At 38.2% G+C, this 25681-nt stretch overlaps 1 protein-coding gene across 5 annotated transcripts in view; it reads left to right on the forward strand.

Moving 5' to 3' along the window:
* DLGAP1 (DLG associated protein 1) overlaps window positions 1-25681 on the forward strand; it is a 324376-nt gene that overhangs the window by 268593 nt on the left and 30102 nt on the right. For all 5 annotated transcript variants that reach the window (XM_047828475.1, XM_047828474.1, XM_047828476.1 and 2 more), the window contains one exon: window positions 3705-3796. In XM_047828475.1, the coding sequence (XP_047684431.1) occupies window positions 3705-3796 (92 nt within the window). The remainder of the gene's footprint in view (window positions 1-3704; window positions 3797-25681) is intronic.

Below are 25681 nucleotides of genomic sequence, written 5' to 3' on the forward strand. Positions count from 1 at the left end.
AATCAGTAGAATTCAGTAGAGTGAAAGAATACAATATAAATACAGAGAAACCAGTAAGTTTTCTACATATCACTGATAAACAGAAAATGAGCCCATCCACATTAGTACCAAAAACTGTAACAGGATTGAGCTTCACAAAGAATGTATAACACTTATCTGAAAACAATCTAAAACCTTCCCTTATATAATACATAAGAGATCTGATTGATTGGAAAACTATGCAATATTCCTGCATGAGAATACCCCATAGTGTAAAGACAGCAATTCTCCCAAAAGTTACACAAAAAAGGGGTACCTGGGTGGCTCAGTTGGTTAAGTGTCCAATTCTTGATCTCAGGTCATGAGTTCAAGCCTCATGTTGGGCTCTGTGCTGGACGGGAAGCATACCAAAAAACAAAACAAAACAAAAAGGTATACAAAAATGTAAAGAAACTCCAATGTGATTTTTATCACTGGGTAGAAGCTGGGAGAAGGGATTTGACAATTTGATGTTAAATGTATTTAGAAGTTAATACCCCAAAATAACCTAGAAAATTTTTTTTAATTACATTAAAAAAAAGAATTACAGGAAGAGTTATGCCATAGAAAATATCAAGATTTATTATAAAATTGACCTAAAACAGGGCTATATACATGCGAACGTATGGGTGAAGTTTGGTAGAACATAAAGTTGGCATCTCAGATCAGAAAGATGAATTAGTAAATAAAAGGAGCCAGATCAATTGATGATCCATATAGGGGGAAAATGTTTAATTTCTACTTTGTTTCTTACACATGGACATTTCCGGAAAATGGATTTTAGAACTAATTATGAAAAGGAAAAATGAAAGCATAAAAGTAAATACAAGAGAACTTTAAAAAATACACTCAGAGTACCATCTCTCTCTGCCTCTCCCTCATGAGCATGCATGCATACATTCTCTCTCTTTCTCTCTCTCTCAAAATAAATAAATAAATTTTAAAAAGGGGTGCTCTTTGGGGCACCTAGGTGGCTCAGTCAGTTAAATGGCCACCTCTTTATTTTGGCTCAGGTCATGATCTCACGGTTCATGAATTTGGCTCAGCATTGGGGCTCAGCACTGTGCTTGAGATTCTCTCTCTCCCTCTCTCTGCCCCTTCTTCTCTCTCTCTCTCTCTCTGAAAAATAAATAAATAAAATATGTTTTTAATAAATTTAAAAAACAAAAAATATGCTCAGGGGTAAAGAAGGCTTTTCTAAGCCATAAAAGGTTTCACTACATAGTAGTGAACTCACAAATTCTGAGATCCTGACCCGAACCAAAGTCAGACACTTAACCAACTGAGCCACCCAGTCACCCCTCACTACATAGTAATTTTAAGATTCTGTACAATTAACAGCAAAGTTTAAAAGACAAATAATAGGGGTACCTGGCTGGCTCAAGTGGTAAAGCATGGGACTCTTGATCTCTGGGTTGTGAGTTCAAGTTTATGTTGGATACAGACATTACCTAAAAATAAAATCTTAAAAATAAATAAATAAAAGACAAATGATAAACTGGGAGAAAATATTTAAAGTATATATAACCAAGAAAGAGTGATGAAGGGTCATAAGATACAGGCTCTACAAATAAGAAAATTAAAAATAATGGGATCCCTGGGTGGCTCAGTGGGTTCAGCGTCAGACTTCAGCTCAGGCCATGATCTCACCCTTGGTGGGTTCAAGCCCCGTGTCAGGCTCTGTGCTGACAGCTCAGAACCTGGAGCCCATTTCAGATTCTGTCTCCCTGTCTCTCTGCCCCTCTGCTCACACTTTGTATGTGTCTCTCCCTCAAAAATAAATAAACATTTAAAAAAATTCTTTTGAAGAAAATAAAAAAGAACTCAGTAGGATAAAGACACAAAAACTAGCAAAGGATATGAATAAGCAGTTTACAGATAGAAGCACAAGAGGCCAATAAATATTTTTCACCTGTGATATTAGCAAAAATTTTAAAGTTTGCCATATTTACTGTTAGTGAATGTATAGGAAAATGGATATTCCCATACACCAATTATGGCAAGATGATAAATGCTTTGAAAAGCAATTTGGCAATTAATATCCCTTACTGTTGAACATGCTCCCCACCTTTCTATTTAACATTTCAACTTCTAAGGATTTTTCCCAAACATTTGCACAATTGTTCTAATTTCTGATACATGTGCAATATTAATTGTAATACTAGATAAGAGCAACAAGGAGAAAATTACCCATGTTGCCCACGTTGCTTATGCAGTCATTAAAGGGAATATTTATGTAGCAAACAAAAGGCTTGAGATAGAGCTGTATCTACTGCCGTGATCTAATACCCAAAGGATAGCAGTATTAATGAATAAAGCAAATTGCAGAAAAAATATATATAGTGTAACTTCATCTGTATATATTTAGTATTAATAATCAATTACATATATATTACACATATTAATAGATGGACAAAAATGCTTAAAGGCTTGAAAGTGATTCTTGGGGGGGCTTTACCTTTCTACGTTATATATTTACATATTTTAATTTCATGTAACTTACATTAAGTTACTTTTATATTTAGAAAAAGAAATCTAGGGGCGCCTGGGTGGCGCAGTCGGTTAAGCGTCCGACTTCAGCCAGGTCACGATCTCGCGGTCCGGGAGTTCGAGCCCCGTGTCGGGCTCTGGGCTGATGGCTCAGAGCCTGGAGCCTGTTTCCGATTCTGTGTCTCCCTCTCTCTCTGCCCCTCCCCCGTTCATGCTCTGTCTCTCTCTGTCCCAAAAATAAATAAACGTTGAAAAAAAAATTTTTTTTAAAAATAAAAAAGAAAAAGAAATCTATTAAATACACAGAAAAAAAAAGAAGAAAAGAATCTAATTGCTCTGAATATCCTAACATTTATTTCAAATTTAGGTTTGTCATGTGGCTTCTCATTTAAATACAGACACATTTTCAAGACACCTGGGTGGCTCGGTTGGTTAAGTGTCCAAGTCTTGATTTCAGCTAAGGTTTCCTGATTTCAGTCACGGTCTCAAGGTTCATGAGATCCAGCCCTGCATCTGGCTCTGTGCCGACAGGGTGGATCCTGCTTGGGATTCCCTCTCTCTCTCTCTCTCTCTCTCTCTCTTCCCCTCCCTTATTCAAGCATGCTCTCTTTCTCTCTCTGTCAAAATAAATAAATAAACAAATAAATAAATGAATAAAGATACATTTTCTATGTGAGCTGTAGTCTATACATAGCTATTTAGGAATCATGGCTTGTTACTGAAAGTCAATTTCTTAGTTTAAGGGGGAAAAAAATGAAGATACTATACAGTTTATCTTAAAAAGTTGATACCTAAATCTCTCAATATCAACAATTCTAACTACAATAAATGAAATTTCTTTCTTCTTTTGTATTTTGTTATCTGCAAATTCAAAACTTCCAAGAACATGCTTCTAGGAAGTAAGTATTCCTTTCTAGTGTAGTGTTCACGGGGTAAGCACCACTTACAAATCTTAGGAGCCATCATAGACATTTATCTGGGGAGTACACAAAATTTCATTTTACTAAGATCAGCAGAGTCAAAGCACATGCCAACAGCGTAGTGATGGCCTTCATCAAACATATAAATGTTGAATAAAAAGGCTACAAATCACAAAACATTCCAGCAGTACTGATGTTTCTGACAAAATGTGACATTTGTTTCTCAAGCAAGATGACTAAAATGGGGCACCTCTACTTATTTGATTATTTCTTCAGGTGGATGATGCTGAAGAGCCTGAGAAAACAGGGGAGAATAAAGCACCCAGTAAGTTCCAGTCCGTAGGAGTGCAAGTAGAAGAAGAGAAGTGGTGAGTCCATTTGCCTTTGTTCTCTTTCGTCTTGATATTGGCAAGTACGGTACCAGTATTTTCCCCCAAGATAAACCTTCAAGACTCAATGGTATTTTCCATGAACTTCTGGAAGCATTTAGCAGATTCCCTCCTCTGCTTTAATACTGGAGACCATTCAATTTAAGTTTTAGGTAGAATATTAGAGTAAGCACATCACATTCGCATACACATGAACACTGTGTGTAGTACTGTTGTGTTGCTAAACTATTCTTCTTCAAAAAACCTTCCCACTTTGGACTGTAGACTTTTTAAGAGAAGAGGACTTATCTCATTCCTAACATTGAATTTTATCTGCTGTTTAGTATGCATTGCATGATGAAAAAGGAAGGTTGGAAGGAAGGCAAGAACGCAGGAGGTTAGGAAAGGAGGAAGGAAAGAGAAAATAGAGAAGACCTATCATTATCTTGAACCACCAGTTCTTTTAGATTATTCTTTGAAATAATCTTACTCTAGAGTCTTAATATCTAGAATTGGGAAATTTAGAGTTTCAGAAACTAGAAGGGACTTCTGAGGTCACTACATTAATTTTATGAACGAGAATTTGATCCAGAGAAGTCTGTGAGTTTCTCGATCAAACTGTGAGGTAAGCGATGGGTGGAGCTATGTTTTATTGATACTAGGACCCCAGCTTCTAGAACAGCATTTTGCACATACTAAGCATACAAAATATATTGGTGAATGCAGTAAAACCACAGGGATAGCAGGAGAAAGAGCTCTACTTTATAAATCAGAGTATGATCTCAATTTTGCCACTAACTTTCTGTATGTTGATTGGAAGGAATCAATTGGATGTCTTCCATCCATCCATCCATCCATCCTATCCATCTATCCATCCAATAACTATATGTGAAATGCCTCCTACATGCCAGGCTAGATGCAATATAAACTGAGTATCTGGAAAAAGGTCATGCATCCGTTTATGGAAGTGGTGCCATTTTAGAGCCTTCTTGTATTGACACTGCACTTGCATGTAAGAGGTTTTCAACATATGTATATATAACATTTTATATCACTATACCATTTTGGAAGCCCAGAAAGTTGGTACAACCATTCTAGAAACCAATATGACAAAAGTCAGCAATAGTTATACACGTATCTGTACCCATTGACCCAATAAACACATTCATGGAGCTATCTTGAATGAAATTACTCAAAGGAAGGGAAACAATTGCTGAACATTATCTACCATTGTAAGAGAAAAACCATAATTATGCCATATTTGGCATAATTATGCCATATATGGCAAAAATGCCATACAATAAGAGAATATTATTTTTGTAAGTTTTAGTACATCACCAACGTAGAACATACAGCTATTAAATGTACTTTGTAAAAAAGATACCGAAATATGGGGAAATCCCCATGATATAATGCTAAGTGAAAAAGTTAAATACGTAATATTTGTGTATTGTCCCTAAAGATGGACGCAGACTGAACCGTAATCTGCAAAGGTGGTCAGTTTAGCAGTGATTTTTTTGTTTTCACTCTAAAATATTTACTGATTGTATCTACTACAAGTCAACCCTCTGACACTTGTTTCCTTTAAGGAAAATTTTTTGAAAATGTAGCTTAAGAGACGTGAACAATCAATCTCATGGTAAGAAAACATATTCATCCTTTGCCCACTTGCCCAACTTGCTTGTTTTCCTCAATGGTATGGTGGTTAAGAGCACAGTCTCTTGAGCCAGATTATTACCTAGATTCAAATCCTGGCTGTACCACATACCAGCTGGGGGCCTTAATCAAATTAATAAATAGCTTTGTGCCTTGGTTTCCTTATACGTGGTTTCTGGCCCAGCATGCAAGGAATTTACAAGTTATCTCTCTGTCCTAAAAAGTAAAAAGCCGAACAAACTGAAAAAGCCACAGTTCTTTTTAAATCGGTCAGAGAAGCAAGGTCACAGACCAAACCACTGCCCCTCAAATTGGAGACATAGACATACAGATATAGAAAATACTGGAGTAGAAACCCACAAGCTCAAACCTCTTGGGAAGCAGTGCCAGCGTAGGAACACCTAAAATGTATTGACAAATTGGTAGAGGCTCAGTGAGGACAAGTCTGGAGTGAAATATTTCAGGGGGACAAGTAATGGGGGGCAAAGGGGGGTACTCCACAGTTTTGTAAGTTACCTCCAAGAGCTCTACCAAGTTGTCACAGTGAATATCAAAGAAAAATCACCTGGGGCTTCCTCTAGCAGAAAGAACAGAAGCCATTTTGAAGATGCCGGAGCATTCTGTTCTTAACGAGATCTGCCCTCAGGAGAAACTATTTCACCAGAGCCTAACCCGCTGAAGTCTTAGCAGAGTCTAACCCACCTGGGGGAAGGGAAGTACCCAACTCCTCTAGCCATTCTCCCTTACATAAGGTGGAGAGAAACTGAAGAAAAGTACTGTTGAAGTTCACAGCCCAGGGGGGCAGGCTTACCAAAAGACTGAGACCTAGTCAGTCAGAATGCTTCCCCTCCCCCACCCCTTACCATCACATTGCTAAAGGGCTATTCACCACAGTTCCTTTTACCCCGGACACCATGCCTACTTTTCAACAATAATTTCCAAGGCATGCTAAAAAGTGACAAGCACAGTTTGGAGTGACTGAACAAGCATCAGAACCAGAGTCAGAATAGAGCAGATATATTGAAATTATCAGATCAGGAATTTTTTAAAACTATGATTAACATGCTAAGTGGTTTAATGGAAAAAGTAGACAGCATGTAAGAACAGATGGATAATGTAAGTGAAGAGATGGAAAATCGAAGGAAGAATAAAAAAGATTTGCTAGAGATTAAAAGCACTGTAACAGGAAGACTGCCTTTAATGGACTCATTAATAGACTAGACACAGCTGAGCAGAGTCTCTGAGCTTGAGGGTATAATAAGAGAAACTTCCAAACTGAAAAGCAAAAAGAGGCAAACTGGAAAAAAAATAACACAAAAAACAAAAACAAATTAGGATTTCTAAAACCTATGAGACAATTGTAGAAGAGGTAACATACGCATGATGGGAACACCAGAGGAAAAGAAAGAAAGGAAAAGAAGCAACATTTAAACAAACAGTAACTGAGAATTTCCCCCAAATTAATGTCAGACATCCAACCTAGATCCAGGTCTCAGAAAAGCCCAAGTAGGATACATGCCCAATACACTACACCTAGAGGTATCATATTCAAAGAAGAAAAAGTCCTGAAAGAAGCAAAAAGAAACAAAAACAAAAAACAAAACAAACAAACAAAAAATTACCACATTTCCTATTTGGGTGCAAAGATAAAAATGACATGCAACTTTTCCTCAGAAACCATTCAAGTAAGAAGAGAATGGAGTGGAATATCAAATATTTGAAGGAAAAAAAAAAAACCATCAGCCTAGAATTCTGTACTCTGCAAAATTATCCTTCAAAAGTGAAGGAGAAATAAAGGCTTTCTCAGACAAAAGTTGAAAAAATTTGTTGTCAGTAGACCAGCCTTGTGAGGAAAGTTAAAAAGTTCTTTGGGAGGGCCTGGCTGGCTCAGTTGGGAGCACACAACTCTCTCTTTTTTTTTTTTTAAGTTTATTTCACTTATTTTGAGAGAGAGAGAGAGAGAGCACAGGAGGGTCAGAGAGAGAGAATCATGTGGGGCTCAAACTCACAAACTGTGAGATCATGACCTGAGCCAAAATCAAGAGTTGTACGTTTAACTGACTGAACCACTCAGTCACCACTCTAGCTTACTTTATTGTAAGAATACAGTATATAATATGTTTAACAGACAAAATATAGATATAATCCATGAAAAAAAGTAATTGACAAACTCTAGACTTCATTCAAATTTGAAGCTTCTGCTCTTTGACACACACTGTTGAGAGAATGAGAAGACAAGCCACAAACTGGGAGAAAATATTTGCAAAAGACACATCTAATAGAAAGCTGTTATCCAAAATATACAAAGAACCCTTAAAACTCAATAATAAGACAAACAACCTGATTTAAAAAATGGGCAAAAGACCAGGGCGCCGGGGTGGTTCAGTCAGTTAAACATCTAACTCCTGATTTCAGCTTGGGTCGTGATCTCACAGTTAGTGAGATGGAGCCCCATGTCTGGCTCTGGGCTGGTGGTGTAGAGCCTGCTTGGGATTCTCTCTCTCCTTCTCTCTGTCCCTCCCCAGCTCGTGCTCTATCTCTTTCTCAAAAATAAGTAAATATAAAAAAAGTTTTTTTCAAATGGGCAGATGACCTTAACAGGCACCTCCCCAAAGAAGACACATAAGTGGCAAGCATATAAAAAGATGCTCAACATCATATGTCATTAGGGAATTGAAAATTAAAACAACAATGAAATACCACTACTCATGTATCAAAATGGCCAAAATCCCAAACACTGGTAACACCAAATGTTGGTAAGGGAACATTAAGTCTCATTCATTGCTGGTGGGAATGCAAAATGATAGAACCACTTTGGAAAATAGTTTGGCAGTTTCTTATAAAACTAAAAATACTCTTACCATACAATCCCACAATCCCTTGGTATTTACCCAAAGGAGTTGAAAACTTATGTTCACACAAAACCCTCACTATACTGATAGCAGCTTTATTCATAATTGCAAAATTTGGAAGCAACCAAGACGTCCTTTAATAAGTGAATGAGTAAATAGACTGTAGTACAACCAGACAATGGAATTTTATTTGGCATTGAAAAAGAAATGAGCTGGGGGGCCTGGGTGGCTCAGTCGGTTAAGAGTCCGACTTCGGCTCAAGTCATGATCTCACAGTTCGTGGGTTCAAGCCCCACGTTGGGCTCTGTAGTTATAGCTTGGAGCCTAGAGAATGCTTCAGATTCTGTGTCTCCCTCTTTCTCTGTCCCTTCCCCACTCACACTCTCTCTCTCTGTGTCTCAAAAATAAATAAACGTTAAAAAGTTTTGTTTTGTTTTGTTTTTTAAAGATAGTTGTATGATTCCAACTACAAGACATTCTGGAGAGGGCAAAATTACTGAGATAGTAACAATGATTAAGAGAGAGGGAGGGATGAATAGGCAGAGCACAGAGGATTTTTAGGCCAGCGGAACTACAATGGTGGACACATATCATTATACATCTGTTGAAACCCAAAGAATGTACCACACCAAGAATGAATTCTCAACTAAACTATGAATTTGGGGTGGTACTGATGTGTCAACATAGGTTCACCACTATAACAAACATACCACTCTGGCAGGGGATGTTGACAAAGGCGGGGGTGGGGGGTGGGGGGAGGAGTCTGGGGGTGGGGGAAGGGGCAGAGGGTATATAAGAAATCATTGTACATTCTGTTCCATTTTGCTGTGAATCTAAAACTGCTCTAAAAAACAAAGCTTATTAATTAAGAACAAAGGAGTGGTAGACAATAGTGTTAACCTCGGAGGGTTATCCTGGGGTATGTGGTTTAATACGTATAAAACTTTTAGAAAAATACCTGACACATAGGAAGTACCATATAAGTGTTTCCTATTCTATTATGTACCCAGGTAGAATCTCTCTGAAGACTGAAGTCTCAAGAAAACAATTTTACCACCTTTCCTTAAAAAATAAGAGAAAATCGCCTCAATTTAAAAATTTTACTTGAAACATTTCTCCTGCAGCCAAGTATTCTGTTTTATCAAATAAACACCCTAACACTTGCCCATCTACAGGAATGCTAAATACTATATTATTTGAACATACCTAATAGCAACCCAAAAATTTCAAATGAGCCACTTTCATCATGTTTTGAAAAAGTTGAATATTTAATGAGTTACCGAAGTTTGTAGGATGGTCAGTCTCAGTACACTGAGTGGTTTATTTCAAATTCATCCCCAAAAGGTCTGGCAGCCCCAACCTTCCTGCTTAATTTTTCAAAATATACCCTTCTTCAAAGGTCACTTTATAGTTAACCACTGTAAAGTAAATAAGCATTTAAATTGATGTTAATGATTGTTTTCAACCTCTCTAAAAGAAATTCATTGTCAAACAGGGATTATAAATTCTGTCTCTAATTAGGATTCCTTGTTTGCAATTTTGCCGGTAGAATTCATTTAGATAGGATCTTAAAAAAGCAAAATTGGGCATTAGAGATTACCTAATGACAAGTAAGGGAATTTTTTTCAATTATCTAGTGATAAGGATGAGACTGTTGTTTTCCCGTCGAATGGCCAGTACAATCCATCTCTTCCTTCCCCAAATAGACAGACTGATAAACAACAGTAACCCAACAAAAAAGCTAGAGAAAGAAAATAGAGCCAGAAAAAGAAAGAGATCGTACAAAGAGAGGAAGATTAAAAGGCTTTGTAAGAGGCCAAGCAACTCATTATCACCTTTTGAATCCATCACAATTTAGGAACCAAAACTAACAAAGCAAAATCCGCCTGATTGGTCTCTGAAGGGTTAGACTTTTCAATCCAGGTGTTCTTCACTGCTGCACATTCAAACAAAAGGAGTAAGTTAATAACTCTGTAAAGAGTAAAATGCGCTAAGTAACGCATCTGCTCCGAAAAGAGGAACCTCGATGTCTTGCCGGTGTATTTGCAGACAGCCATGACATCCTCAGAATGCCATCCATAGTAGATGTGCCACATCCACTCTCCAGGGCTACCTCATGGTGGGGACCGTGCGTTGAGGAATGCCGTCTAAAGGTCACTGGTTTAAATGCTGTGGCAGCGCCCAACCAGGGATAACGAATGCATGTGGTTTTGAAACAAGATTGCTTCCTTTAAGCCAACGAAGCAATTTCTCATCTCGGTCAAACATTAGCTGTCTCTCTCCAATTCCCGTCTCCCCGGGCGGGCCAGCGACACCGTCCGATGGGATCCACACCGCATACAGTAGTTGTTGACTCGCAGGACCGATCCCAAGCAAAGCCAGCAAATCCTCCCAACACCTCCATTCCACCCGCTGCTCTGGATCCCAGTGTCTCCTAGCATCCTGTTCCCATTCTCTCCCATCCTTTTGACTGCTCCCCAGGAATTTGCATGAAGTCTTCTTGTCTTTCAAGCTGATAATTAGCACATCCAGTAAACCAATCCTTCCTATTTACTAAGGTGGAAAAGAGAAGAGGCTCCCAGGGATCTCCCTTTTCCTTCCAAGGAACAATTGTGTATTAACCGTGGTTCATACAATACTTCCTTTCTTCTTTCGCCTAAGACTTTCTTACCCCGCTAGTGACTTTTAACACTGTCACGGCGGACACACAAAAAAAGAAGAATATATTTATTTTCATTTTAAAAGCGGTATGTAAATTCACCTGGAGGAAGAAACAGAGCAGCACGCTGACAGTTTATACCTCTCTGACAGGCCTTGGAACGTTGAAAAAACTGTGTGTGTATCTGTGTCTGTGTGTGTGTATCTGTGTCTGTGTGTGTGTGTGTTAAGCCTTATCTATCTTTTCTATAATCATTGTGCATTATTGAGTCTAATTAATGATAAGTAAGATACTATTTATACATTATGAAAATGCATAAATTACAGAAATGAAATTCCCCATAATTTTATTCATTAGCCATGAATAAAGGGGTGTATTTTTTACCCATACTTTTTACACAAACATTTTGAAAGTTATTAAAATCATTCTATGCATAAAATTTAGTAATATTTTGGGGCTCCTGGCTGGCTCAGTCGGAAGAGCACGCGGGACTCTTGATCTCAGAGTCATGAGTTTGAGCCCAATGTTGGGTGTAGAGATTACTTAAATAAAAAAACTTAAAAATAAAATAAAATTTAGTGATATTTTAGAATCAACTAGGAGTGGCTGACTGGCTCAGTCAGAAGAGCATGGATTCTTGATTTCAGGGTCATGAGTTCAAGCCCTACGTTGGATGTAGAGATTACTAAAAAAAATAATAAACTTAAAAATAAAATAAAATAAAATAAAATGAATTAATGTTATAACAAAAGCTTTCTCATTAACAATTCACAACAAATATTTCTTTTGGTTACACACTATTCAAGAATAAGTATGAATCATAATTTGCTTCCCCTCTCTCGCACTGGTGAATATCTACATTATTTCTAGATTGACTTCTGGTTAAAGATAGTGGAAAAAATACACACATCATCTTTGAGCCCTTCTGAAACTAACTGGCAGTTTAAGGATGTTTTGCTTGTTTGGGCATAAACTGCCCAAAGGATAAAGAGAACGAGGGAAGAGAAAAGAACAGCGATATTTTGGAAGCTGGGAGGCAGACAGGCGATAACTGACTTTAGCTGACCAGGGAGAGCAGAATCTGAAGCCAGTGACACAGACACCCAAGATACAATTCAACTTAACATTTCAGAACCCACAAAAGGCACAGGGCCTAACAGCACTGGCACTCAGAAAAGTAGGGATGAAGGAGCTAAAAACTGTACCCGCAGAGTCAGGGTGACAGCCTTTCTGGCAAAAGACTTTGTGGCAAAAGACTGGAGGTTTCTCTTCTTCAGAGGCTAAAAAAAGAGTCTCAGGTCTGGAGGACAACAGCACAGTTGAGGGTACTGTTACTATCTTGAAAATAGGAAGATAAGTGAAAATTTATAAACAATGCTGAGGCACCCTGCCGTAAATCTTATGTTCACACTGCTCCCAGAATCCTGGCGGCCAGTCTGATTCCTTCAAAGCAGAACTATGGAATAATCTATCGTGGGGAAATGGGACAGTCCAAGCCCAAGGACCCAAAGACACATTGACATCAGGGATTTTGCAAGGTGAGAGCCCACTGAGATCACCCTACACTGAGGGTCACAGTGGATATGTCCCTCTCTAAAGCACAGACTTCTCAGGAGGCTTTTACTGTGCCTTTCAAGCATGAGCAGACTGGCTAACAATCAGCAAACTCAGAGCAGAGAAGAGTCATAAAAAAAGAACCAAAAGTTTTAAGGAACATTCAGAAAATTAAAAAGTTATTCCTGAGAGAAAAGAAGGGAAAGGTGGGCAAGGAATACTTCATGACAGAAGCGAATATTGACATGGTCTCTGACAGAGCATCTTACCCTCCTGGGCTACGAGGCAGGCGGGGGAAAGGGGCGGTGAGGTGGGAAGAGAAAGAAAAGTGCTCTTAGAAATTAAAAATTTAATAGCACAACTGGAAATCCCCAGAGCAGAGTTGGAAGATAAATTGAAGAGATTTCCAGAAAAAAGCACAAAAGAGGAAAAGCAAAGAAGTAATCAAGGAAACGAGTAGAGTAATTCAACCCAAGAAAGGGGGGAAAGGGAGGCCTCAGGATGATGGAGAAGAGAAGTCTCCAGACAACAGTTATGCAGCAGGTCTAGGGAGTGACTGGGCGTGATGGAGCAGGTCAGAAGCTCTGTGAAAGATGAATTCAAGAAGACTTGTAGAATACCTGATGGGTTTGTTCCAATGCATGCAGAGGAAACTACACATCTGAGGGTATTTTGAGGATTGAGTAAGTGCTAGGTACATAAAAATTAAGCAAACTTTTAAAAAGGAAAAAAATGTGCAGGAAGGAGAATATAATATGGCATAGTGATTTGTTAGGGCTGCTGGAGAGAAGCACCACAGACAGGGTGGCTTAAACAGCAGAAATTTATTTCCTCACAGTTTCAAAAGCTACAAGTCCAAGATCAAGGTGTTGATAGGGTTGATAGGGTTTCTTCTGTGGCCCTTGGTTTGTGGATGGCTGTCTTCCCCCTGTGTCTTCAGATGTGTTTCCCTCTGTGTCTGTCTGTGTCCCTCTTCTTTTAAAGATATCAGTCACATTGGATTAGGGCCCACTCATATGACTTCATTTTAATTTAATTAACTCTTTAAAGACCCTGCCTCCGAAACCAGTCACATTCTGACGTACTGGGGGTTAGGACTGTCATACAGGAATTTGCTGGGGGAGAAGCGCACAACTGAGGCCATAACACACAATCAGCTGTGAATGCTATTTCCTGGTCATAATAATGTAGTCACAAAAAGCAAGTTCTGAAAATTTAATCAAATTTACAATGTAACTATATCAGGAGACTGGAAAAAATAATGAAACAGACCAGAAGTGTGTGTGTGTGTGTGTGTGTGTGTGTGTGTGTGAGGGAGAGAGAGACAGACAGACAGACAGACAGAAACAGAGACAGGGATGGAGACAGAGACAGAGACAGAGAGAGAATGAGGAGGAAGAGGGAATGAAGATGAGGTGGGAAAATCTAAAGGTTCACCTTTCCTAAAGACAAAAACTAAATAATAAACAAATAACAATATTTGTTATTTAGAGGTAGTATTTAAAAGTAGCTGCCTGTGGAACAGAAAATCATTGCATCACTGGACCAGGGATTCCCATTTTTCCTAGCCAGCCTTGCAGAACTACTTGATATTTTAAAACTGTGTGCAGGTATAACTTTGATAAAAATCAAAAGTGACTGATCAAAATAGTAAGGTATAGTACTATGATGATTACCTTTGTGCAACAAGTATTTTTGCTACTTCAGATTATTCCTTTTCTGGGTCTAATTTCAAATTTCTGGGTCTAAAGATTTCAAACATTTTTTAATGTTCTTGATACCCATTTGCAAAGAGCTCCTGAAAAAATCTGCACCACTTTACACTCAGAGGTAGGCACTTGAGGGTGCAAATATCTGACCTCTTCAAATCCCATCATTGTTTTAGTGGCTTTATTGAAATGGACATACAATTAACTGTACATATGAAGTGTATAATTTGTTCAATTTTTGCATATATTTATCATAAGTGTATACATAATGGAACTATCACCACCATCAAAATAGAGAACACATCCATCACCTCCAAAAGTCTCCACTTACCCCTTTATAGTCAGCCCCTCCTGCCCACCCACCTCTCCTCCCCTCCCCCTTGCCTTACTTGTTCCCACTTGTTTGCATTTTCTAGAATTTTATTTAAATAAGATATCCTTGGGGCGCCTGGGTGGCGCAGTCGGTTAAGCGTCCGACTTCAGCCAGGTCACGATCTCGCGGTCCGGGAGTTCGAGCCCCGCATCGGGCTCTGGGCTGATGGCTCAGAGCCTGGAGCCTGTTTCCGATTCTGTGTCTCCCTCTCTCTCTGCCCCTCCCCCGTTCATGCTCTGTCTCTCTCTGTCCCAAAAATAAAATAAACGTTGAAAAAAAAATTTTTTTTTAAAAAATAAATAAGATATCCTTTTAAAATATTTATTGATATATGTGTATGGATCTATTTTTGCATTCTCTTTGCTGTTCCATTGATCTAATTGCCTATCTTCATGCCAATACCACACTGTTTTAACTATTGTAGCTTTATAGTAAGTTTTACAGTTAGTATATGTCCTCCAACTTCCTTTTTTCAAAGTTTTTTTTTTCTTTTTGCCACTCTAGGTCCTTTGCCTTTTTTTTAAAGTTTGTTTATTTATTTATTTTGAGAGAGGGAGCATGAGCACAAGTGGGGGAGGGGCAGAGAGTGAGGGAGAGAGAGAATCTCAAGTAGGTTCCTCACTGTCAATGTAGAGCCCAATGAGGGGCTTGAACTCATGAACCATGAGATCATGACCTGAGCTGAAATCAAGTCTGACACTTAACCAACTAAGCCACCCAGGTGCCCTGGTCCTTTGTTTCCATAATGAGTTTTAGAAAGAGTTTGTCCATTTCTGTTAGACCTACTGGATTTTGATTGAGACTGCACTGACTCTATACATCACTGGAGATTTGACATCTTAACAATGTCTCTTTTTTTCTTTAGCAATATTATGCAATTCACAGTGTAAACATCTTGCACATACTTTGTCAGATTTGTCCATAGATATTTCTTTTTTTTTTTCCTGATATTATAAAGGATATTTATTCTTACTTCACTTACCAACTGTCTTTTGTTAGGTCAGACAAATACCATTGATTTTTGTGTGTTGATCTTCTATCCCGTAATGTCACTAAACTTGCCTATTAGTTTTAGTGACTTTTGTAGAGTCTATATACGATTTTCTAGACTATTGTGTTATCTACAAAAAAAAAAAGGACAGATTTATTTCTTCTTTTCATCTGGATGCAGTGTGGACACCCTTGCCTTCTTCCTGATCTCCCATAAAAATATGCAGTCTTTCACCATTAAATATTATGTGAGCTTTAGGTTTTTGGTAAATGCCTTTTACTGAATTGAGGAAGTTTCTGTCTATTTCTAGTGTGTTGAGAATTGTAATCAGAAATGGATATTGGATTTTGTCAAATGCTTTTTTTTTTTTTTTATCTAAAGAGATATCTGGGGTGCCTGGGTGGCTCAGTCGGTTAAGCATCCAACTTTGGCTCAGGTCATGATCTCGCGGTTCGTGAGTTCAAGCCCCGCGTCAGGCTCTGTGCTGACAGCTCGGAGCCTGGAGCCTGTTTCAGATTCTGTGTCTCCCTCTCTCTCTCTGCCCCTCCCCCGTTCATGCTCTCTGTCTCAAAAATAAATAAACGTTAAAAAAAAATTTTTTTTAATAAAAAAAAGATATCACGAGGTTTTTCATTTAAACTATTTAATATGATGAACTGCACTGATTGATTTTTGTTTTAATTATGGTAAAATACATATAAAATAAAATTTACCAGGGTGTCTGCCTGGCTCAGTCAGTTGATCATCCAACTCTTGATTTCAGCTCAGGTCATGACTTCACAGTTTGTGAGTTTGAGACCCCCCCCCCCCCATTGGGCTCTGCGCTGACAATGCAGAGCCTGCTTGGGATTCTTTCGTTCTCCCTCTCTCTCTGCCCCTCCCCAATCATGCTCTCTCTTGCTCTCTCTCTCTCTCCCTCTCTAAAAATAAATGAATAAACTTAAAAACCTTTTTTTAAATTACCACCTTGACCATTTTTGCTGTACAATTCAATGGCATTAAGTACATTCACAGTATTGCACAACCATTGCCACTATCTAGTTCCAAAATATTTTCATCACTTTGAACAAAAATCCTATAACCATTAAATAGTCGCTGCCTATTCACCCTTCGAGCCTTTTGAAACTGCTAATCTGTTTTCTGTCTTTATGGATTTGCCTATTCTGGATAGTTTTTTTTTCTTAAAGTTTATTTATTTTGGGAGAAAAAGTATGTGTGTGAGCAGGGGAGGGGCAAAGAGAGAGGGAGGGAGACGAGAGAGACAGAGGGAGAGGGAGAGAGAGAGAATCCCAAGCAGGCTCCACACTGTCAGCACAGAGTCCAATGCATGGCTGGAACTCAGAAAATGTGAGATCATGACCTGAGCCAAAACCAAGAGTCAGAAACTTAACTGACTGAGCCAACCAGGCACCCCATATTCTGGATATTTCTTATAAATGGAATCATACAATATGTGGCCTTTTGTTTCAGGTTTGAGGTTCACCCATGTTGTAGCCTGAAACAGTATTTCATTCCCTTTTATGGCTGAATAACCATAATATGGTTATACTACATTATTTATTCATTCATCCATTCATGGACATTTGGGATGTTTTATCTTTTGGCTATTATGAATACAGCTACTACAAACATTCGTGTACAAGTTTTTGTTTGAACATCTGTCTTTAATTCTTTTTGGTATTTACCTAGGAGTACAATTGCTGGGTCATATGCTAATTCTATGTTTAGGATTCCTTTTTGAGGAAGCACCAAATTATATTCCACAGCAACTATACCATTTTACATTCCCACCAACAGTGTATGAGTGTTCCAATTTCTCCATTTTTTTTTTTGCCAACACCTATTATTTTCCATTTTTAAAAATTATGACTATCCTAGTAGATATGAAGTGGTATCTCATTGTGGCTTAAATTTGCATTTTCTTAATGACTACTGATGTTGATTATCTTTTCATGTGTTCACTGGCCATTTGTTTATCTCTTTGGAGATATATCTATTTAAGTCCTTTTCCCATTTTTTTATTTAAAAACATTTTTTAATGTTTATTTATTTTTGAGAGAGAGAGAGAGAGAGAGAACACAAGTGGGGAAGGGGTAGAGAGAAAGGGAGACACAGAATCTGAAGCAGGCTCCAAGCTGTCAGCACAGAGCCCGCTGCGGGCTCAAACCCACAAACTGCTGAGATCATGGCCTGAACTATAGTCAGTCACTTAACTGACCGAGTCACCCAGGTGCCCAGCTTTTGCCCATTTTTAAAATTAGGTTGTTTGGGGCACCTGGGTGGCTCAGATGCTTAAGCGTCCAACTTCGGCTCAGGTCATGCATGATCTCCCGATTCACGAGTTCAAACCCCGCATCAGTCTCTGTGCTGACAGCTCAGATCCTGGAGCCTGCTTCAGATTCTGTGTGTCTTTCTATCTCTGCCTTTCCTGCATCAATGCTCTCTCTCTCTCTCTCTCTCTCTCTCTCAAAATAAACATTAAAAAAAATTTTTTTTAAATCTTAAAAAAATTAGGTTACTTGTTTTTATTGTTAAGTAGTATAAGAGTTCTGGATACCAGACCCTCATCAGATATATGACTTACAAATATTTCTCTCCCTCTTTGGGTTGTCTTTTTACTCTGTTGATAGTGCCTTTGAATGCACAAAAGTTTTTAGTTTCGATGATGTCCAATTTTTCTCATCACTTGTGTTTTCAATGTCATATTTAAGAAACAATTGCCAAATCCAAAATAATGAAGACTTGCCCCTATGTTTTCCTCAAAGAATTTCAGAGTTTTAACTCTTAAATTCAGGCTTTTGACCTATTTTGAGCAAACTTTTCTATGTGGTGTGAGGTAAGGATCCAATTTCATTATTTTGCATGTGGCTATTCAGTTGTCTTTGACTGATTTTTTAATGTTAACCCAACTTTACATTCTGGGATAACCCCAATTTGTCATCATGTATAATCCTTTTTATATGTCATTGGGTTTAATTTGCTAATATTTGGTTAAGAATATTTGCATCTGTATTCATGAGAAATATTGTTCTGTAGTTTTCTTGTATTGTCTTTGCTGTCTTTGGTGTTAGAATAATTGTTCTGTAGTTTTCTTGTATTGTCTTTGCTGTCGTTGGTGTTTTTTCCTCCTCAATTTTCTAAAAATGTTTGTGTAAAATTGTTATAATTTTTAAAATTAGATATTTAACTGAGTTAACCAGTGAAACTGCCTGGATGTGGAGTTTTCTTTGTGCAAAAAATTTTTAACTACAAATTCAATTTCTTGAATAGATATAGGGTTATTTACGTCATTGATTTCTTCTTACTTGATCCTTGATAGTTTGTCTTTCAAGGAATTTGTCTACTTCATCTGCGTTATCCAATTTGTTGGTATAAAGTTGTTCATGATATTCATTTAATATAATTTTAATAGCTATAGAATCTGTAGTGATGACACCTCTCTCCTTTCTGATATTGGTAATGTGTGTCTTTTCTTTTTTTTCCTCATCAGTCTGAGTAGAAGATTATTAATTTTATCAATTTTTAAAAGAAAAAAGCTTTGACTTTACTGATATTTCTCTATTATTTTTCTGTTTTCTATTTGATTGATTTTTGCTTTTGTCTTTTTCATTTCCTTTATTCTGTTTACCATAGAATCCATTTGCTCTTCTATTTTTTAATTTCTTAAAGTAGCAGATGAACATTGAATTGAGACCTTTATTTTTTTGTATTATTGATGTCAATGCTATAAATGTCCCCTTAAGTACTGTTTTAACTACATCCCACAAATTCTGATTATTGTATTTTCATTTTCATTCAGTTCAAAATGTTTCCTAATCTCCTTCTTTGTGTTCATAGTCTTTGTGTTATCTAGCTCACAAATATTTTGAGACTTGGTAAATATCATTTAGTTCTTGATTTCTATTTAATTCTATTGTGACCAGACTCTATACTGTATGTCTTGAATCCTTTAAAATTCATTGAGATTTGTGTTGTGGCCCAAAATACTGTCTATCTTGCTAAATAATCTGTGTGTACTTGAAATAAAATGTTATTATGCTATTTTTAAGTGGAGTATTCTGTAAATGCCAATTAGGTCAGGTTAGTTTTTTAAATTTCTCTATAAATTTCTGATTTTCTATCTATACATTCTATCAATTATTGAGAAAGAAATATTGAAACCTCTGACTATAATTGTGAATTTATCTATTTCTCCTTATTGTTCTATCAATTTTTGCTTCATGTATTTTGAAGATCTCTTATTACGTACATAAACATTTAAGATTATTATATCTTCTTGATGAATTGGCTCCTTTATCATTAGGAAACATCCCTCTTTCTCCCTGGCAATATTTTTTTGTTATGAAATCTACCTTGTCTGATATTAAGATAGCAATTGAACTTTCTTTTTTTCTCTTTCTTTTTTTTCTTAAGCTCTACACCCAACATGGGATTCAAACTCATGACCCCAAGATCAAGAGTCACATGCTCTACCGAGAATTTTCTTTTCATTAGTGTTAGCATGATGTATCATTTTCATTCTTTCACTTTTAAATTATTCATGTCTTTATAATTAAAGTGGTTTGGGGGGCACCTGGGTGACTCAGTCAATTAAGCGTCCAATTCTTGATTTCGGCTCAGGTCATGATCTCACCATTCGTGAGTTTGAGCCCCATGTTTTGCTCTATGCTGATAGTGCAAAGCCTGCTTGAGATTCGTTCTCCCTCTCTTTCTGCCCCTCCACCGCTCACTCTCACCCTCTCTCTCTCAAAAATAAGTAAACCTTTTTTTTAAGAAATTTTTAATGGCACGTGGGCGACTCAGTCAGTTAAGTGTCCAACTCTTGATTTCTACTCAGGTCATGGTCTTATCATTCATGAGTTTAAGCCCCACATCAGGCTCTGCACTGGAGTGTGGAACCTGCTTGCAATTCTCCTTCCTTCTCTCTCCACCCTTCCTTCACTTGTACTCTCTTTTTAAAAAATAAATAAATAAACTTCTTTTAAAAAGTGGTTTTTATGGGTAGCATATAGTTAGGTTTTGCTAAAAATTTTTAATCAAATCTCACAACCTCTTCCTTTTCATTGGAATACTTAGACCACTTAAATTTAATGTAATTGTTGATGTGTTTGGGTTTAATTCTGTCAGCTTGTATTTGTTATTTATTATCTCTTCTTTGTCCTATATTCCATTTTTTTCTGCTTTTCTTTGGATTGTCTTTTTATGATTCCATTTTATTCCCTTTGTTTTCTTATTAGCTACAACTTTCTATTGTATTTTTTAGTGGTCGCTATAGAGATTATCATGTATATCTTTAATTTATTACAATATACCTTCAATGGAAATTAGATCATTTTGTATATAAGAATCTTAAAATAATGTTTCCGTTCCTCTACTAACCACATTAGTGCTATCATTATCAAACATTTTACTTCTACATGTATTAAAAATCCATAATATATTATTTTTGCTTTAAACAGTTATCTTTAACACAATTTAAATAAAAGGGGAAAAAATCCTATTTGTTCACAAAGTTATGATTTCCAGTGTTCTTCATTCCTTTGTGTAGATCCAAATTTCCATCTAGCATCATTTTCCTTACCCTTAAAAGACTTCTTTTAACCTGTCTTATAGTGCATATGTGCTCATGATGACAGCTTACAGCTTTTGTATATCAAGAGTCATTATTTTGTCATTTTAAAAAGATGCTTTTTGAGGGCGCCTGGGTGGCTCAGTCAGTTAAGCATCTGACTTCAGCTCAGGTCGTTATCTCATGATTCATGAGTTCGAGCCCCATACCAGGCTCTGTGCTGACAGCTCAGAGCCTGGAGCCTGCTTCAGAGTCTGTGTCTCCCTCTCTCTCTGCCCTTCCCCCACTCACACTCTGCCTCTCTCTCTCTCTCAAAAATAAATAAAAATTTTCTAAAAACTTAAAAAGTAAATTAATTAATTAAAAGATGCATTTTTTTGTGGGTTTTTTTTGTTTGTTTTTTTTTTTTGGTTGTTTTTTTTTTTCCAAAGAGGGACAAATATACTCCAGCTGTGGGTAGGTTTCTTACCCCATGCATTCACTGTGGATAAATACTCTATTGAGACCCTGCAAGGATCTCTGGATTCTCTCTGTGCAGTTCTCTCTTCTGCCACACTCTGCCTTGCAAACTCCCACTGCAAGTCCCCTCCTGGGACTCACAGCTATGTCTCATCAAGTCAGGGAGACTAGGGGCGCCTGGGTGGCGCAGTCGGTTAAGCGTCCGGCTTCAGCCAGGTCACGATCTCGCGGTCCGGGAGTTCGAGCCCCGCGTCAGGCTCTGGGCTGATGGCTCAGAGCCTGGAGCCTGTTTCCAATTCTGTGTCTCCCTCTCTCTCTGCCCCTCCCCCGTTCATGCTCTGTCTCTCTCTGTCCCCAAAATAAATAAACATTGAAAAAAAAAAAAAGTCAGGGAGACTGCTAGCACCACACAGAGACCCCTCCCTGTGCTGCGGCCTGGACATTTTCTCTGATCAGTCAACACAGGTAATCACTGAACTTGTTTGTTTCCCACATCTCATGATCACTGCTCTTCATTGAAAACACTTGTTTCATATATTTTTCCTTTTTTTTTTTAGTTGTTTCAGATAGAAGAATAAATTCAGTCATTCTTACCCCATCTTGGCCAAAAGCAGAAATCGTCCATATATGTTTTATTTAGCCTAAAGTGGGGTAAGCCCTGTTATTGAGCACTACTCTGTGGCTTGAAAGGTCCTGGAATGTATGGGAATGTACTGAAGCTCTGGGGGAAAAATATTCCAGTCAAGAGATCCAGTCTGAAAGTAACTACCTATCTGTCTTTAAAATGTGGGTGTTGGAGGGAGCGCCTGGGTGGCTCAGTGGATTGAGCGTCTGACTTCAGCTCAGGTCATGATCTCACAATTTGTGGGTTTAAGCTCCACGCTGGGCTCTGTGCTGACAGCTCAGAGCCTGGAGCTTGCTTCAGAGTCTGTGTCTCCCTTTCTCTCTCTGTCCCTCCCCCGCTTGTGCTCTCTCTCTTGCTCTCAAAAATAAATAAACATTTAAAAAGTAAAATAAATAAACTGTGGGAGTTGAATATAATTAACATCAATAACCTCTTTTTATGTGTAAGTTCTCGGATTCAACATTCCAGCAGTGTTTCCTCAAATTTAGAGTAGCATCATACATAGATGGAGACTCTTTGTTGAGGTCTAGGTTTAATCTCCTAGATCTTGCCTTCCTGCTTATCGTCATATTTCCCAGGTAGCTGTGTTGCCGTCATAATCTCTAGTTCAGAAATAAGAGAAGTGTGGTAAGTGTGTGATACAGATTCTGGCTACCTGCCCCTGTTGCAACCCAGCTACCTTTTATGGGGGTAAATATTTATGATATATCTTGGAACAATTATAAAGCGATCATCTTTGGTCTCTAAAACTGAAAATGTTAAGGAACGGTAGAGGCTTTGATATTATATACTCTTATTTATTAACAGTGTCAAATTGACAAATTGACATCTGTCTTTAGTGCACAGAGAGAAGCTCCTGGTCTCACAGCACTTTTCTGGAAAGAAAATTCCAAACTGTTATTTTTCTGGTGTGTATATATTTAAATTCTTTTTAAGATTTTATTTTTAAGTAACCTCCATGCCGAATGTGGGGCTTGAACTTACAACCCCAAGATCAAGAGTCACATGCTTCACTGACTGAGCCAACCAGGTGCTCCTTAATATCTTTATCTGTGTCTTTGTAAACTACTTCTTAACTGGCTGGGATCTGTATCTAGAAATCATCCAAGTGAGAGTCAGTGTTACTGTAAGGGCTATTTGTCTTCAGTATCCAGGGGATTAAAGGAGAAAGCTTTTCCTAGAATAAGTGGGTAAGAAATCACTTTGTGACCTCTTTCCTTCCCTCATCAACTCCCCATGGCTGCCTGCCATCCCTTTATTAAATCGATGAAGTTGGGTAACAGTGAATGTCTTGAGCAGGATCTGTGTGTTTGGAGGTGCATGTATGCAAAGGGAAAGCCAAGATCTTTCCATTTATACTTCATTTATGGTATGGGAATGGGAGCAGATGGATACTTGGATGATTTGCATAAAGTCTCTTGTCTTTCTTATCTCCATTTGGTGGAACCATCTCCTTCTCTCCTAGTATACCTTTTGTACATTATGAAATAATACTCAGACCCCTGGGGACACATTTAATGCTAAGGGGAAAAAATGCATCGAAATGTGGTCGTGAATGACACCTGCCATTTCGGCAGGTCGGTGAATGCACAGATAGGGTCATAGGCGTTGAAGGAAATTGCCTTCAAGCTATTATGAAAGCTGCCCCCATTTCTCGAAACAAATGTCTCTGTGAATAGGAATAATTCGAGTCTTGTTTTTTCACCAAAATTACCTCTATTTCCAAAATATTCTAAGTTTTAAAAATTTTCCTTGCTTCACACATTAAAGCTCATGGCTTCATAACTGGATGTAACAAGCATGTGCAAAGGTAGTGTTGTTTTCTCTTTCAGCATAAAGTCAACGACTATAAAAGATGCTTCTGACTGTAAATGACTTAAATACATAAACAGTGGGGTTTGTAGTGAGTTGTGACTTTTCAACTAAGCAGGATTTTTTTTTATATTTATCTTGAGAGAGAGAGTGTGCATGATTACAGGAGGGGCAGAGAGAGAGGGAAAGAGAGAGAATCCCAAGCAGGCTCTGAACTATCAGCACAGAGCCCAAGGCAGAACTCAACTCACAAACCATGAGATCACGACCTGAGCTGAAGTCAGATGCTTTAACAACTGAGCCACCCAGGTGCCCCTCAACTAAGCAAGATGTTAAAACAAGAAGCCAACATTGAGACATCTTCTGACAGCCAGTTCGGGACCACAAACTTAGACTGTTGGCGGTCAAAGACAGCCCTCCTTTGCCAACCTGGAAGCTTGGACCAATTCCCACTGTTCACAGCTTCTTTGGAGTACTACATAGCCTAGGACCCACCCTTGATATTACATTTGGCAAATCACTTCTTTTCCTTGCCAAGTTAACAATACCATGACTTAGCCAAATAGCACTTACAATACACCGGAGTTTGAAAGGTGTGGCATTCATGCATTTCAAATTTTAAAAGCCTGACTCTTGGCATAATTCCTGATAAGCCTCATATATTTTCTCCTCCATTCCTTCCTTCCTTCCTTTTTTCCTCTCTCTCCCCCACCTCCATCTTTCTCCCTCCCTCTTTCCTTCCTCCCTTCCTTCCCTTTTTCTTTCTGTCTTCTCTCTCTCCCTCTCTTTGTTTTTCTTTCTTCCTTTTCACATGTTTTTACAGATAATGTAGTTTGCAAAAGAAAAATGATCCTCCAACTCACAAGCCCATGGCCTCCGTTTGACACCAAAATAAGACAGTAAGACGAATAATGAGTGAGACCTCTCAGGCTTTTGTTAGTTACCTGGGGTCAACAGTCAAGGAGTGACCTACTGCTCTGGTTGCTGGGGCGCAGTCAGTTCGAGGATGTTTTGTTGAGACTCCTAACCAAGGTTCCTATAGTGACAGCCCATCAAGAATACTAGCACCTGCCCAGCTGGTACTGAAAGGGGGCTGGCAACATGCCAGGCCCTCAGAAGCTAGCTGATGATCACAAGCCCACTGTCAATACTGTCCGTTTCTTCCCTTTCTTTAATTGGTAAATGCGTTACAAAAGAGGGAGTTTTTACGTAGAAAACTTACTCTGTTTTCCTTTGCTGAAAGAGATCTTCAGGTAAAAGAATGGACACAATGGATTTTGAATACTGAATGGATGCTTGTTTTGAGGTAGTTTTATTTTTTTAATGAATTTTTAAAGATATTTATTTTTTTTATTAATGCTTATTTATCTTTGAGAGAGAGACAGAGCAGGGGAGGGGCAGAGTGAGAGGGAGGCACAGAATCCAAAGCAGGCTCCAGGCTCCAAGCTGTCAGCACAGAGTCTGATACAGGGCTTGAACTCTTGAACCATGAGATCATGATCTGAGCCAAAGTCAGATGCTTAACCAACTGAGCCTATCCAGGTGCCCCTTGAGGTAGCTTTAAAATCTGTCAATAAGACAGTGCTAACCATCTCAAACGGGGAGCAGGAGGGTCCCTTCCCACTA

This window comes from Prionailurus viverrinus, chromosome D3, assembly GCF_022837055.1.
Source record: "Prionailurus viverrinus isolate Anna chromosome D3, UM_Priviv_1.0, whole genome shotgun sequence".
NCBI classification, from domain to species: Eukaryota; Metazoa; Chordata; class Mammalia; order Carnivora; family Felidae; genus Prionailurus; species Prionailurus viverrinus.